General features: G+C 51.7%; 1 protein-coding gene across 1 annotated transcript in view; it reads left to right on the forward strand.

Moving 5' to 3' along the window:
• Nucleotides 1-13,693, forward strand: part of ARRB1 (arrestin beta 1) — a 54,988-nt gene that overhangs the window by 37,535 nt on the left and 3,760 nt on the right. Inside the window, exons 7-15 of the mRNA XM_029056687.2 lie at nt 67-134; nt 1,413-1,548; nt 2,552-2,636; nt 2,956-3,028; nt 3,617-3,754; nt 4,242-4,325; nt 4,950-4,973; nt 12,794-12,864; nt 13,567-13,618. Of these exons, the coding sequence (XP_028912520.1) occupies nt 67-134; nt 1,413-1,548; nt 2,552-2,636; nt 2,956-3,028; nt 3,617-3,754; nt 4,242-4,325; nt 4,950-4,973; nt 12,794-12,864; nt 13,567-13,618 (731 nt within the window). The remainder of the gene's footprint in view (nt 1-66; nt 135-1,412; nt 1,549-2,551; nt 2,637-2,955; nt 3,029-3,616; nt 3,755-4,241; nt 4,326-4,949; nt 4,974-12,793; nt 12,865-13,566; nt 13,619-13,693) is intronic.

Consider the following 13,693-nt stretch of genomic DNA (forward strand, 5'->3'; position numbering starts at 1 on the left):
TGTTCCTAGCTGTGCTCTCTGTCTCTTTCCCGGCCCCCTCGCCCCTCGCCCCCCTGACCTATCCAGGCCTGCGGTGTGGACTATGAGGTGAAGGCCTTCTGTGCTGAGAACCTGGAGGAGAAAATTCACAAAAGGTAGGCCGGCCCCACGGGAGGGACTGGGGTGGTGGGGAAGGAGGTGCCAGAGGAACACAGTGGGTGTGCGTGTGAGACGGTGTTGGGGGGGTTTGGGGACAGAGGTGCCCGGCACACCCACAGAGGGAGCAGTCCATCAGTAGGACCCGGGAGGGGGAGAGAGCAAAGGTGTTGAGCACCCACCCACAGAGGGGGAGTCCGTTGGAGGGGTTAAGGAGGGGGGGGATGGAGAAATCGGACACACAGTCTCCGGCCAGAGAGATGTCCAGGTGCAGGGGCAGTCAAGAGGGAGCAGAGTCACATGGGGACAATCTGGGAAAGCTTCTGGGAGGAAGCGGATTTTCCGTACAGTTTAAGTAACTCGTCTACCAGCTCTATTGGCTTGTACTCTCCCTAGCGCTTATTACAGGAAGTGCTCAGTAAGGACCATTAATTATAGTAATTATTAATGAGGATGAAGGGGTGTGGTTTTGTCCAGTGGGGGAAGTGCACTCTCTGGGCTGGGGTTCCTGAACCCAGGAGGTGGGAGAGCTGCCAGGGTGGTGGAGAACATCACATTCCACTCAATCAACAGTATTCTAGAGCACTGCACAGAGCACTGGGCTAAGCACTAGGAGTAATAAGAGTCTGTGGTGTGATCTTGGGCAAATCATGTAACTACTCTGGGCCTCAGTTACCTCATCTGGAAAATGGGGATTAAGAGTGTGAGCCCCAGGTGGTACAGGGACTGTGTCCAATCTGAATAACTTGTCTCTATTTCAGTACTTAGAACAGTGCTTGGCACATAGTAAACGCTTAACAAGTACCATTATTATTCTTTTTTTTACAGAGTAGAGAGCACTGTCCTAAGCTCTGGGAAGGAGTGTACAAGTGGGAATTTATTCAGTCGTATTTATCGAGTACTTACTCTATGCAGAGCACTGTACGCTTGGGAGAGTTCAGTATAACCAGTACACAGACACATTCCTTGCCCACAGCGAGTTTACAGTCTAGAGGGAGAGACAGAAACTAATATAAATAGATAACAGATATGTACATAGAAACAGATCTTGTCCAGTCAATCAGTGGTATTTGTTGGGTGCTTACTGTGTGCAGAGCACTGTATTAAGTGCTTGGGAGAGTACAGTAGAACAGAATTGGTAGACACATTCTCTGCCCACAACAATCTTACAGCCTAGAAGGGCTTCTTGGAAGAGTACAGTACAACGGAGTTAGGAGATATGATTGCAACCTCCGGTGGAAATTCATCCGGGAATGTCTCTCCCGTTACCCCATCAGGAATTCCGTGCGACTGGTGATCCGGAAAGTGCAGTATGCTCCGGAGCGCCCGGGCCCCCAGCCCATGGCAGAGACCACCAGGCAATTCCTCATGTCTGACAAGCCTCTGCACCTGGAGGCATCTCTGGACAAAGAGGTGAGGCAGCAGGGCCCTTTGGTAGAGTCCTGCCAGGGGTTGGTAGCACTCAAACTCAGAACATGGCGGGGGCTAGGGGTGGGGAGGGGTGCTGGGGCACCTCTGCTGCAGGGAAGATGGGGAGATGCTCAAGGGAGGAGGGTGATTTCTGGGTTGTCAGTGAGATCCATAGTCAATCGCATTTACTTAGAACTTACTGTATGCAAAGCACTGTACCAAGTGCTTGAGAGAGCAGTGTGGCTTAGTGGATAGATCACAGGCCTGGGAGTCAGAAGAATGTGGGTTCTGGTCCCAGCTCCATCATTTTTCTGCTGTGTGACCCTGGGCATGTCAGTTCACTTCTCTGGGCCTCAGTTCTCTCATCTGTAAAATGGGAATTAAGAGTGTCAGCCCCATGTGGGACAGGGACTGGGTCCAACCTGATTAACTTGTCTCTACCCCAGTGTATATAAAACAATGCTTGGCACATAGTACCATTAATGAGTACAATTACCATTATTATTATTATTGTTACTGCACTAAAACTGCCATTTTTTAGTTTTAGTAAATGAATGAATGAATCTACCCCAATGCATAGTACATCAGACACATTCCCTGCCCACAACGAGCTTACAGTCTTGAGGGTGGTGAACTCTGGAGTCTCTGTTACAAGATGAGATTTTTCTTTCGTTCACCCGCTCCTCCACTCCTCCTTCTCCCTGCCTCAAGCCGCTCTCTCCTCGCCATACTATATACCCAACTAGAGGACGCCGCCTCCTCCGGGAAGCCTTCCCTGATCCACCCACCCCATTCACCGCCTGACCACCGGCACCCACCCTAACCCCCGAATCCCTCCAGCTCCCGCCAGCTGTCTGACCATTCACACTTGTCAGGGCGCCTGTGCGTCCTTCCCATCTCCCCTGAAGGCCGAGGGCTCCCCGGTGGAGGCAGGACGGGGCAGCTGCCCTGGGGTCCTGAGGCTCTGCTGCCCCACCCAGCCTGGTCCCTCTCCCCCTGGGCTCAGATCTACTACCACGGAGAACCCATCAACGTCAACGTCCACGTCACCAACAACACCAACAAGACCGTGAAGAAGATCAAGATTTCAGGTAAGCGGGGAGCTCCTTTGAGCATCCCCCTGCTCCATCTCCACCCCCATCTCTCTCCTCAGCGCCCTGGGAATGGGCAGGGGTGGGCTGGGGATGGGGTCTGGTAACATCTCCCCCCGGGTCAACCTGGTACCAGCCACGGAGCAGGCATCCCTGCGGCTGCCCATTCATCTGGACGTCTCCTAGGGGAGGACTGGTCAGTGGTTGGAAATGGCCACTTAGCCCCTCTCCTGCCTCTGGTGCCCGGTGGCCTCTGGACATCAGCCCTGGCCTGGGGGTCCCGGGGTCCGGCTGAGCCCTCACTTCCTGTCTCCCCCAGTACGCCAGTATGCGGATATCTGTCTCTTCAACACGGCTCAGTACAAGTGTGCGGTGGCGGTGGAGGAGGCTGAGTGAGTGCCTGGGGGGCCCCTCCGGCTGGTGGGCATAGCTCTCTCTCCTCCCCCATCTCTCCGGGCTTCCTGGGGGCATCCAGGATGCCCCCCAGCACTTCCGCTCCCCTAGTCCAGTCCCCGTCGAAGACATGTCGGCCTGAATCAGGCCAGGCTCTACCCGTCCCCGCACTGGGGTCTCCTCCGGCTGGTGGGCGTTGGCTCTCTTTCCCCCATCTCCCTGGTCTCCTCAGGGTCACCCTGGATGACCTCCCCCGCCTTCCCACTCTCCTAGTGTGGTTCCTCCCAAAACTTGCCAGTCTGAATCAGGCCAGACTCTGCTCGCCCTCCTGCTGGGGTCCCCTCTGCCGCCTCCAACTGAAAGGCACGACGGCCATTCCGGAGCAGTCAACCAGAGGCCAGATCTGGACCTCCATCGCCTGAGCTACTAGCCACAAAGTGGTGGAGCAGGGCGCCCTTTGACCCTGGAGCAGAGTGGGGCTCTCTGCTGCAGGCTGGGTGGTGGGGTGACCCGGGATGGACACGGACCCTGCCCTCAGGGCCCCATATCTGTGGTCCATGCTGGACCTGGCTGTTCTCTGCCCCCAGCGACGTGGTGGCTCCGAGTTCTACATTTTGTAAGGTATACACGCTGACCCCCTTCCTTGCCAACAACCGGGAGAAGCGAGGTCTGGCCCTGGATGGGAAACTCAAGCACGAGGACACGAACCTAGCTTCCAGCACCTTGTAAGTAGTAATAATGTTTCTTATTAAGCACTTACTGTCTGCGGAGCGCTGTACTGAGCGCCGGGAGGGAATGCACAGGTGGGAATTAGACATGGTACCCGGCCCTCGGGAGACTCACAGTGTAATAGGGCAGGAGCCGGGCCTGGGCTGGAAGGAGGGGTGGTGGGAGGATGAGCGGAAGGTGCCATCTTTGCTCCCTGGGGGTGGGGCTGACAGTCCCGGACCACCCAGACCACCCAGACAGAAACAGGACTGCACCAAGAGTGAGGAGGAAGCGATGACGGCGATGGTGGATTGTGCCGGTGGGTTGGAAAGCAGATGAGGCTGGTGGGGAGTTAGTTGGAGGAGGCTTCCTGGAGGAGGTGGCCTTGAACTGTGAGGTACCCGAGGACAAGGAGGATGAGGGGGCCGGCAATGGGGCCGGAGCAGGCTGAAGCTTGGAGGTGGGAGGGTCCCCTCCTAATTCCCCCAATCCCTCTGCCCGCAGGCTAAGAGATGGTGCCAACAAGGAGGTCCTGGGCATCATTGTGTCTTACAAGGTCAAGGTGAAGCTGGTGGTGTCTCGGGGAGGGTGAGTCCTACTTCGGCCAGCCGATATTGGAGCCTCCCCTCCTCCCCCGCACCCCGCCCCTGGACCCTCCTTGGGGCGGGGACCGCCTCCCCCCCAGCCTCAGGAAACCCTTGTTCAGAACCCTCTCGTTCATTTAATCGAATTTATTGAGCACTTACTGTGTGCAGAGCACTGTATTAAGCACTCTCCCCACGGCTTAGAATACACAGCAGGGTCCTGAGTCCAGAGAGGAACAGTGACTGGCCCAGGTGTCCCAGCTGGCTGGGGGAGGGCTAGGGTTGGTGCCCGGGGACCTGCCTCCCAGCCCCAGGTGCTCTCTTGGCCCTGGGGGACGGGGTGTATATTGGGGGCTATCAGGCCAAACACCCTACAAATCACTTGTGCCAAGGGGGCAGGAGGGGTGGTGCCCCCGGGGAGGCTAGGGCAGGCTTAGGTCTGCGGGGAAGCCCAGGTGCTGAGCCGCTGACCTCTGACTCCAGCCGGTAGCCCCAGTTCTTCCCCTCCATCCAAACTAGTCCTGGCCCCAGACGAGGCGGTGGGAGGTTCTCAGACCCAGTGAATGTGCCTTATCCCTCTCTTCTCTCCTCTCGGCCTTCTGCTCTGACCCGCTTTGACCTCCGCCAGCCTCTTGGGAGATCTAGCCTCCAGGTACGCATCCGGGATCCATGTCTCCACCCTCATCCCCGGCGCCCTCCGCAGCCCCTTGGGCAGACGGGGGTCGGTGCCATATGGGGGTTCCGAGCAGTGGCAGTGTTGGGAGGGATGGGAGTGAGCTGGGATGGGAGGAGGCATCTGCAGTCAGATAGCAAGCCTGAAACCCTCTCTTTAGGGTCTTTCCACCCAGGGAGGGAAGCAGGTCTCGGGTCTGGTTGGAAGCCCAGGGTGAGAGGGTCTGGGAGTCACCCAGACCATCCTGAAGGGAACAATGGCATCACCTCAGAGCAGGATGCCCAAGGGCTCGGGTCCCTCTACATCCCCAAACCTGCCCCGCCGAGCAGGTGGGGAGGAAGCAGGGATCGGGGGGATGGGTGGAGTTTTCTGATCTTTGGCACAGCAGCCCTGATTTGGCCATTTCAATTCCCCTCTGGGACAGGGCCCAGCCAGAGGGCAAGAGGCACAGCTGCCCGTGGCTGTGGCCGTGGGCAGCAGGTGACCCTCAGCGTCATCATTCAGGGGTTGGAGGGATGGGCAGGAGGGCCACCCGGGTGAGGAAGGGTTAAATGGGCTGAGTCTGGGTGTCCACTAGCATTGAGTCAGAGGAGGAGTGGGATCTGCCCTGGGGACCCAGGGGCTACACTTCTCTCTCTCTCTCTCTCTCTCTCTCTCTCTCTCTCTCTCTCTCACACACACACACACACACACATTGACACACAAGCAAAATCATATGGACACACAGACAACTCACCTAGGTGTTTGTGTGCGTGAGTGGCTGTTCTTCATACTCAAAGAAGATGTCACTGAGATTGAAGCAGTGTGGCTTAGTGGAAAGAGCACGGGCCTGGGAGTCGGAAGGGCCTGGATTCTAAACTTGGCTCTGCCACTTGTCAACTGGGTGACCTTGGGCAAGTCACTTCTCTGTGCTTCAGTTACTTTGTCTATAAAATGGGCATTAAGATTGTGAGCCCCAAGTGGGACAGGGACTTTGTCCAAATTGATTTTCTGGTAATTGATCATCAATCAGTCACATTTGTTGAGGGCTTACTTTGTGCAAAGCACTGTACTAAGGGCTTGGGAGAGTATTCTATAGCAGAGTCGGTAGACGTGGTCCTTGCCTATAACAAGTTTACAGGCTAGAAGGGGAGACAGACATTCACATAAATAAATTATGGATATGTACATAAGTGCTGTGGGGCTAAGTGAGGGGTGAATAAAGGGTGCAAATCCAAGTTCCAGGGCAATGCAGAAGGGAGTGGGGGAAGAGGAATTGTGGATTAAGGAAAGATCTCTTGGAGGAGATCTGCCTTCACTAAGGCTTAGAAGGTTGGGAGAGTGGTCGTCTGTCGAATATGAAGAAGGAGGTTATTCTAGGTCAGAGGTAGGACATGGGCAAGGGCTTAGTAGAGTGCCTGGCACATAGTAAGTGCTTAACAAATGTCATAAAAAAAAATCCTCCTAGAAGCGAGTGTGAACAAAAAGGACATTGCAGAACCCAGAGTCGCATTGACACTGTCCACACAAAAATTGTCCTTGGCTCTGAGGTCCTGTTCATTGTTTACAACACCTGGCACTATTTCTGCTTTGGCCTCTTTGTCTCCCGATCCTTCTGAAGCTTCTGTGATGCATCATGCCAGTCTAACTGTGATAATTGAATTCCAGTTTTCAGAGGCCCCTGGCTTTCTGGAATGTGTGGTTGTCTGAGTCTTTGTTTTATGGATTTTCAGCAATAATAACTGTGAGATATGTTAAGCAATGTGCCAAGCACTGTGAGCAATGCAGGATGAAGAGGTTGGATACAGTCCCTATCCCACATGGGGCTCACAGTCTAAGTAGCAGAGAGAACTGGTACTGCAAATAAGGAAACTGAGGCTAAGAAAAGTGAAGTGACTTGTCCCAGATCCTCTGAGTCCCAGGCCCGTGTTCTCTTCACTGGGCCACACTGCTTCTTAAATTGTAAGCTTGCCCTCTAGACTTTAAGCTTGTTGTGGATAGGGAATGTGTCTGTTATATTGCTGTGTTGTTCTCTCATTCATTCATTCAGTCATATTTATTGAGCACTTACTGTGTGCAGAGCACTGTACTAAGCGCTTGGAAAGTACAATACAACAATAAAGAGAGAGAATCCCTGCCCATGACAGGCTTAATCAAAATAATAATAATAATAATCTTGGTATTTGTTAAGCGCTTACTATGTGCAGAGCACTGTTCTAAGTGCTGGGGTAGATACAGGGTGATCAGGTTGTCCCATGTGGGGTTCACAGTCTTAATCCCCATTTTACAGATGAGGTAACTGATGCACGGAGAAGTTGTGACTTGCCCACAGTCACACAGCTGACAAGTGGCAGATCCGGGATTCAAACCCATGACCTCTGACTCCCAAGCCCGGGCTCTTTCCACTGAGTCACGTTTAGAGGTGGGGAGACAGACATCAAAACAAGTAAACAAGCATCAATATAAATAAATAGAATTGTTTATATATATATAAGTGCTGTAGGGCGGGGAGGTGGGGAAGAGCAAAGAGAGTGAGTCGAGGTGACACGGAAGGGAGGGGGAACTGAGGAAAAGGGGATTTAGTCTGGGAAGGCCTCTTGGAGGAGGTGTGTCTTCAGTAGGGCTTTGAAGAGGGGAAGAATGATTGGAGGATTGGAGGAGAGAGGGTGTTCCAGGTCAGAGGTAGGACGTGGGCAAGGGATTGATGGGGGGACAGGCACGAATGATGCCCAGTGAGAAGGCTAGCACCAGAGGAGTGAAAGGTGCGGGCTAGGTTGTAGAAGGAGACAGGTGAGGTGAGGTAGGAGGGGGAAAGGTGGTGGAGGGCTTTAAAGACAATAGTGAGAAGTTTTTTGTCTGATGTAGAGGTGGATGGGGCAACCACTGGATTATTTTGAAGAGAGGGTTGATGGGCCCTGAACATTTTTTTAAGAAAATGATCCGGCCAGTAGAATGAAGTATGGACTGGAGCGGGTAGAGACAGGAGGCTAGAGGTCAGCAAGGAGGCTGATGCAGTAATTCAGGCGGAATAGGATAAGAGCTTGTATTAACATGGTAGCAATTTGGATGGAGAGGAGAGGGCAGATTTATCTCTGTTATAAAGGTCAAACTGACAGGATTTAACGATAGATTGAATATGTGGGCTGAATGAGAGAGAGGAGTCACGGATAACGCCAAGATTATGGGCTCGTGAGACAGGAAGGATGGTGGTGCCATCTACAGCGATGGGAAAATCAGGAGAACAGGGGGCCGGCCAACACCTCACCTGAATTGTCCTTAGACATTTCGTCAGCCCATGGCTGATTTGGGAAAGGGATTTACAGTTATTTTAAATTCTTTTTGGGTGTGAGTCTCTAGGGTGTGGTCCCTTGCATATCGCAGTTTTAGAGGGGCAGTTTCTAGGACTTTGGTTAATAATCAGTCAATCAATGGTATTTATTGAGTACTCGCTGTATGCCGAGCACTTGGGACTGAGCACTTGGGAGCGTATAGTACAACAGAGTTGGTAGACATGTTTCCCACCTACATCAATCTTACAATCTCCCCACTCTATTCTTCTTCCTTTCCGTAGAGTCTATGCACTTTAGCCCATATCCACTCTGTATTTTGATACTCACCCCAGGTCCACTCCATGGCCTAGTGGGTAGAGCCTGGGCCTGGAAGTTAGTATCTGTAAAATGGGGATTAAGAGTGTGAGCCCCATGTGGGATAGGGACATTATCCAACCTGATTAGCTTGGATCTACCCCCATGCTTAGAATAGTGCTTGACACATAGTAAATGCTTAACATATAGCACTTAGAAAAGTGCTTGACACATAGTAAGTGCTAAACAAATACCATTATTATTATTATTATTGTTATTATTATTACATAGCCTTATTCTCTGCAGCTTCCTCTCTCAATCCCAATGCTTATCAATCAATCGATCAATCAATGGTATTTGTTGAGCGCTTACTGTGTATAGAGCATTGCTTGGGAGAGTATAATAATAATTTGGTATTTGTTAAGCGCTTACTATGTGCCAAGCACTGTTCTAAGTGCCGGGTAGATACAGTGTAATCAGGTTGTCCCACGTGGGGCTCACAGTTTTAATCCCCATTTTCCAGATGAGGGAACTGAGGCACAGAGAAGTTAAGTGACTTGCCCAAAGTCACACAGCTGATAAGTGGCAGAGCTGGGATTAGAACCCACGACCTCTGACTCCCAAGCCCGTGCTCTTTCCACTGAGCCACGCTGCTTCATAATACAACAGAGTTGGTAGACTGGTTCCCTGCCTACAAGAAGATTGCAGACTATAAGGGGAGACAAAATATTAAAATAAATTACAGATATGGGCCTAAGTGCTGTGGGGCTGAGGGTGAAGTAAATAGCAAGTGCTTAAGGGTACAGAGCTAAGTGCATAAGTGATGGAGAAGGGAGAGAGAGTAGGAGAAAAGAGAGGAAATGCTCAAAGACTGCTGAGTTGAAAGAGTTTTCCAGAGGCTTATTTTTGTTGCTTCTCCCAGCATGGCTGCTTAGAACAGTGCTCTGCACATAGTAAGCGCTCAATAAATATCACTGATTGATCGATCGATCGATTCCTACTTTGTCTCAATGGCAACAGGAATTGGATCGAAGAGGTCTCGCTCAGCTCTGATCCGGCCAGCTGTGCCATTGTAAAGCAGCCTCCTAATCTTAATGAATTTTTCAGGGCAGCCAAACATGCTAGATAATTCCCAGAGCCCAGCTTGACTGAGGGTGTCGAGTGCTTTCTGAAGGATTGTGAAAACCACTTAGAGATTTCGATGCTGTTCCCCGCGCTCGGCTCGTACCAGATGCCCAGCATCGGCCCGCCTTGTGCCTGGAAGTCAGTCATTTATTCATTCAATCATATTTATTGAGCGCTTCCCATGTGCAGACCACTGTACTAAGTGCTTGGGAGAGTACAACGGACATATTCCCTGCCCACAACGAGCTTATAGTCTAGGGGACCCTGGCAGGGAGCAGTTGGTCAATGACGTTCCTTATTAGCCAATCCAGTAGGGCTCTGACTGGGCTCTTGCCGACAATAGAGGGTGATGAGGCGCCGTGATAACTGCCACCCTTCAACCTTTCACCTTTCCCTGTGGCCTAGTGGGTAGAGCCCAGGCCTGGGCGTCAAAGGACCTAGGTTCTAATAATAATAATAATAATTATGGTATTTAAGCGCTTACTTTGTGCCAAGCACTGTTCTAAGCACTGGGGTAGATACAAAGTAATCAGGTTTTCCCACATGGGGCTCGCAGTCTTAATCCTCATTTTATAGATGAGGAACTGAGGCAAAGGGAAGTTAAGTGACTTGCCTAAAGTCACAAAGCTGACAAGTAGTGGAGCCGGGATTAGAACCCATGACCTCTGACTCCCAAGTCTGTGCTCTTTCCACTGAGCCACGTTGCAGATAATCCGGGCAGCAGAGTGAAATATAGACTGAGGTGGGGAGAGACAGGAGGTTGGGAGGTCAGAAAAGATGCTGATGCAGTAATCCAGTCGGGTTAGGATGAGTGACTGTACTAACGTGGTAGCGGTTTGGATGGAGAAGAAAGGGCGGATCTTGGCGATGTTGTGAAGGTGAGACTGGAAGGCTTTGGTGACGGATTGGATGTGTGGGGTGAATGAGAGAGCAGAGTCAAGGATGACACCAAGATTGTGGGCTTGTGAGATGGGAAGGATGTTAGTGCCGCCCACAGTGACGGGAGAGTCAGGGAGAGGACAGGGTTTGGGAGGGAAGATAAGAAGCTCTGTCTTGGACATGTTGAGTTTTAGGTGGCAGGAGGACATTCAAGTAGAATGTCCTGAAGGCAGGAGGAGATGCAAGCCTCAAGGGAGGGAGAGAGAACAGGGGAGGAGATATAGATTTGGGTGTCATCTGCATAGAGATGATAGTTGAAGCCATGGGAGTGAATGAGTTCACCAAGGGAGTGAGTGTCGATGGAGAATAGAAGGGACCAAGAACTGACTCTTGAGTAACCTCTACGGTTAGGGGCTGGGGGAGGAGGAGCCCACGAAGGAGACTGAGAATGAACGGACAGAGAGATGAGAGGAGAACCAGGAGAGTTCATGTAGCACGTATTATAGGGCCAAATGATGTCTTTATTTCAGGGCAGTTTCAAAGTGACCCATATAGCCCTGGATCTCCACCATTCATTCATTCAATCGTATTTATTAATAATAATAATAATAATAATGTTGGTATTTGTTAAGCGCTTACTATGTGCCGAGCACTGTTCTAAGCGCTGGGGTAGACATAGGGGAATCAGGTTGTCCCACGTGGGGCTCACAGTCTTAATCCCCATTTTACAGATGAGGGAACTGAGGCACAGAGAAGTTAAGTGACTTGCCCACAGTCATTTATTGAGCACCTACTAGGTGCAGAGCACAGTACTAAGTGCTTGGCACCCCCCTCCTCATCAGAAATATTCCTTAACTTGATTTGAATGTCTGGATGCAGATTTCTGTAAGCCTCACCCGACTGAGTCCTGGGGGACACAAGGTGCTATAGATTCAGTCTCCTTGCTGAGAGGAGACTGCTTATTATTTTATTTATGGTTTTTATTTAATGGAATTTGTTAAGTGGTTACTAGGTGGCAGGCACTGTACTAAGCTCTGGGGTAGATACAAGCTAATCAGTTTAGACACAGTCCGTGTCCCACATGGGGCTCACAGTCTCAACCCCATTTTACAGATGAGGTAACTGAGACACCGAGAAATGAAGTGAATTGCCAAGGTCACACAGCAGACAAGTAGCAGGGCCGGGATTAGAACCCAGGTCCCCTGACTCACAGGCCCGTAGTCTTTCCACTAGGCTGTGTCATTTATCTCTGAGACCTATGTGTTGAACCAGTCTTGGTGGCCTCTCTTGGCCTTACCCAATTTTGCCAGCTTCCACGGGTGACAGCCTCACAGTCAGGCCGTCAGTGGTATTTATTGAGTGCTTACTGTGTGTAGAGCACTGTTCTAAGTGCTCAAGAAAGTACAATATAATAATAAACAGGCACTTTCCCCACCCACAATGAGCTTATGGTAGAGAGGACTGTAAGCTCGTCGCAGAGAAATGCCCACTTAGTGTTTATGGTGGGAGTTGTGGTTTGAGTCTCCTGCCCGCACAGGAGACCGCCCGCACATAATACTACCGAGCTCCTCTTGGGCGCTGTCATTTTCCAGGGACTTAAAACTAGCTGCCTTGGAGGTTTCAAGGTCATTTTTGATGCAAAAGTTGAAGTGGTCAGTGTGAATATAGGAACTTTCAGATGGTGATCCGGCCAGAATTCCATCCGTGCCGAGCTGCTGCCATCGATGGCTTTCTACACTCAACTGCGCACCCACACAATGCACAATGAGACACCTACACAGTGTCCCACATTCCTGGACACATATGTGTGCAGGATGTTAATAGCAATAATAATAATAATGGTATTTGTTAAGCACTTACTATGTGCCAAGCCCCGTTTTAAGCACTAGGATAGATACAAGGTAATCAGGTTGGACGAAGTCCCTTATCCCATTTGGGTCTCACCGTCTGAATCCCCATTTTACAGATGAGATAACTGAGGCACAGAGAAGTGAAGTGACTTGCCCAAGGTCCACCCAGAAGATAAGTGGTGGAGCCGGAGTTTGAATCCATGACATTCTGGCTCCCAGGCCACGCTGCTTCTCAACATTCAAAAACATAGACACACATGCTTACCTGAGCTGTGGACCATGATGGGGGAGGGGGTGACCCCCTCCTGTCTGGAGCCATGCTGGAGGTGGGGCCAGCAGGTTGCAGGCCACCATCGGCATGACTATGTCTGATCCGTTTCAGCGACGTGGCCGTGGAGCTGCCTTTCACTCTGATGCACCCCAAGCCGAAGGAGGAACCGCTTCACCAGGGTGGTAAGACTGAGCACCGCTCCCCTCTCGTCACCCTCCCTTGCCCCATCAGGGGAGCCTCCTGGAGGAAGGGGAGGTTGGGATAGAAAGGGGCGTAAACAAGGGGTTGTCCTTCTTCCTTCCCTCCCTGGGCCCAGGCCACCCTACTTGGGGTGGATGATGATAATAATTATGGTATTTTTAAACACTTACTGTGTGCCAAACACTGCTGTAAGCACTGGGGTAGATACGAGGTAATCAGGTCGGACACAGTCCCTGTCCCATATGGGGCTCACTGTCTCAATTCCCATTTGACAGATGAGATAACCAAGGCCCAGAGAAGTGAAGGTCACCCAGCAGACAAGTGGCGGATCTAGGATTAGAACCCATGTCCACTGACTCCCAAGTCTGGGTTCTTGCCACTAAACAATGCTAGGCCAGGGAGGCCAGGGGTGCTGGGTGGCCAGGAGGACTTTCACAGGGCCTGACTTGGGTCATCCCCTTCCTGACCGAAAAAGCCATGGCCGAACCTCATTTTGTCAGCCACTCTCAGGCTTTGGCCAGCCAGGGTGGGATGCAAGCTGAACCACCCGGGCTCTTCAGAAATGGGTGCCCTCCAAGTTCAAGCGCCCACTCCAGGGCCCAGGCCCTTGTCAGTGCGGTGACCGGGTTCACGGCTTGTGCCCGGCCCCAAGGCGTGGAACAAACACCCTTTCCTGTGTTCAGTTCCAGAGCACGAGGCTCCAATTGACACCAACCTCATAGAGCTGGACACCAAGTAAGTGCAGGCCGGGACCAGGGGGGCAAGGGGGCATGCTCACCGGTGCCGCCACACTGCTCATGGGTCAGGTCA

The sequence above is a fragment of the Ornithorhynchus anatinus genome, chromosome 2 (genome assembly GCF_004115215.2).
Source record: "Ornithorhynchus anatinus isolate Pmale09 chromosome 2, mOrnAna1.pri.v4, whole genome shotgun sequence".
Classification (NCBI taxonomy): Eukaryota; Metazoa; Chordata; class Mammalia; order Monotremata; family Ornithorhynchidae; genus Ornithorhynchus; species Ornithorhynchus anatinus.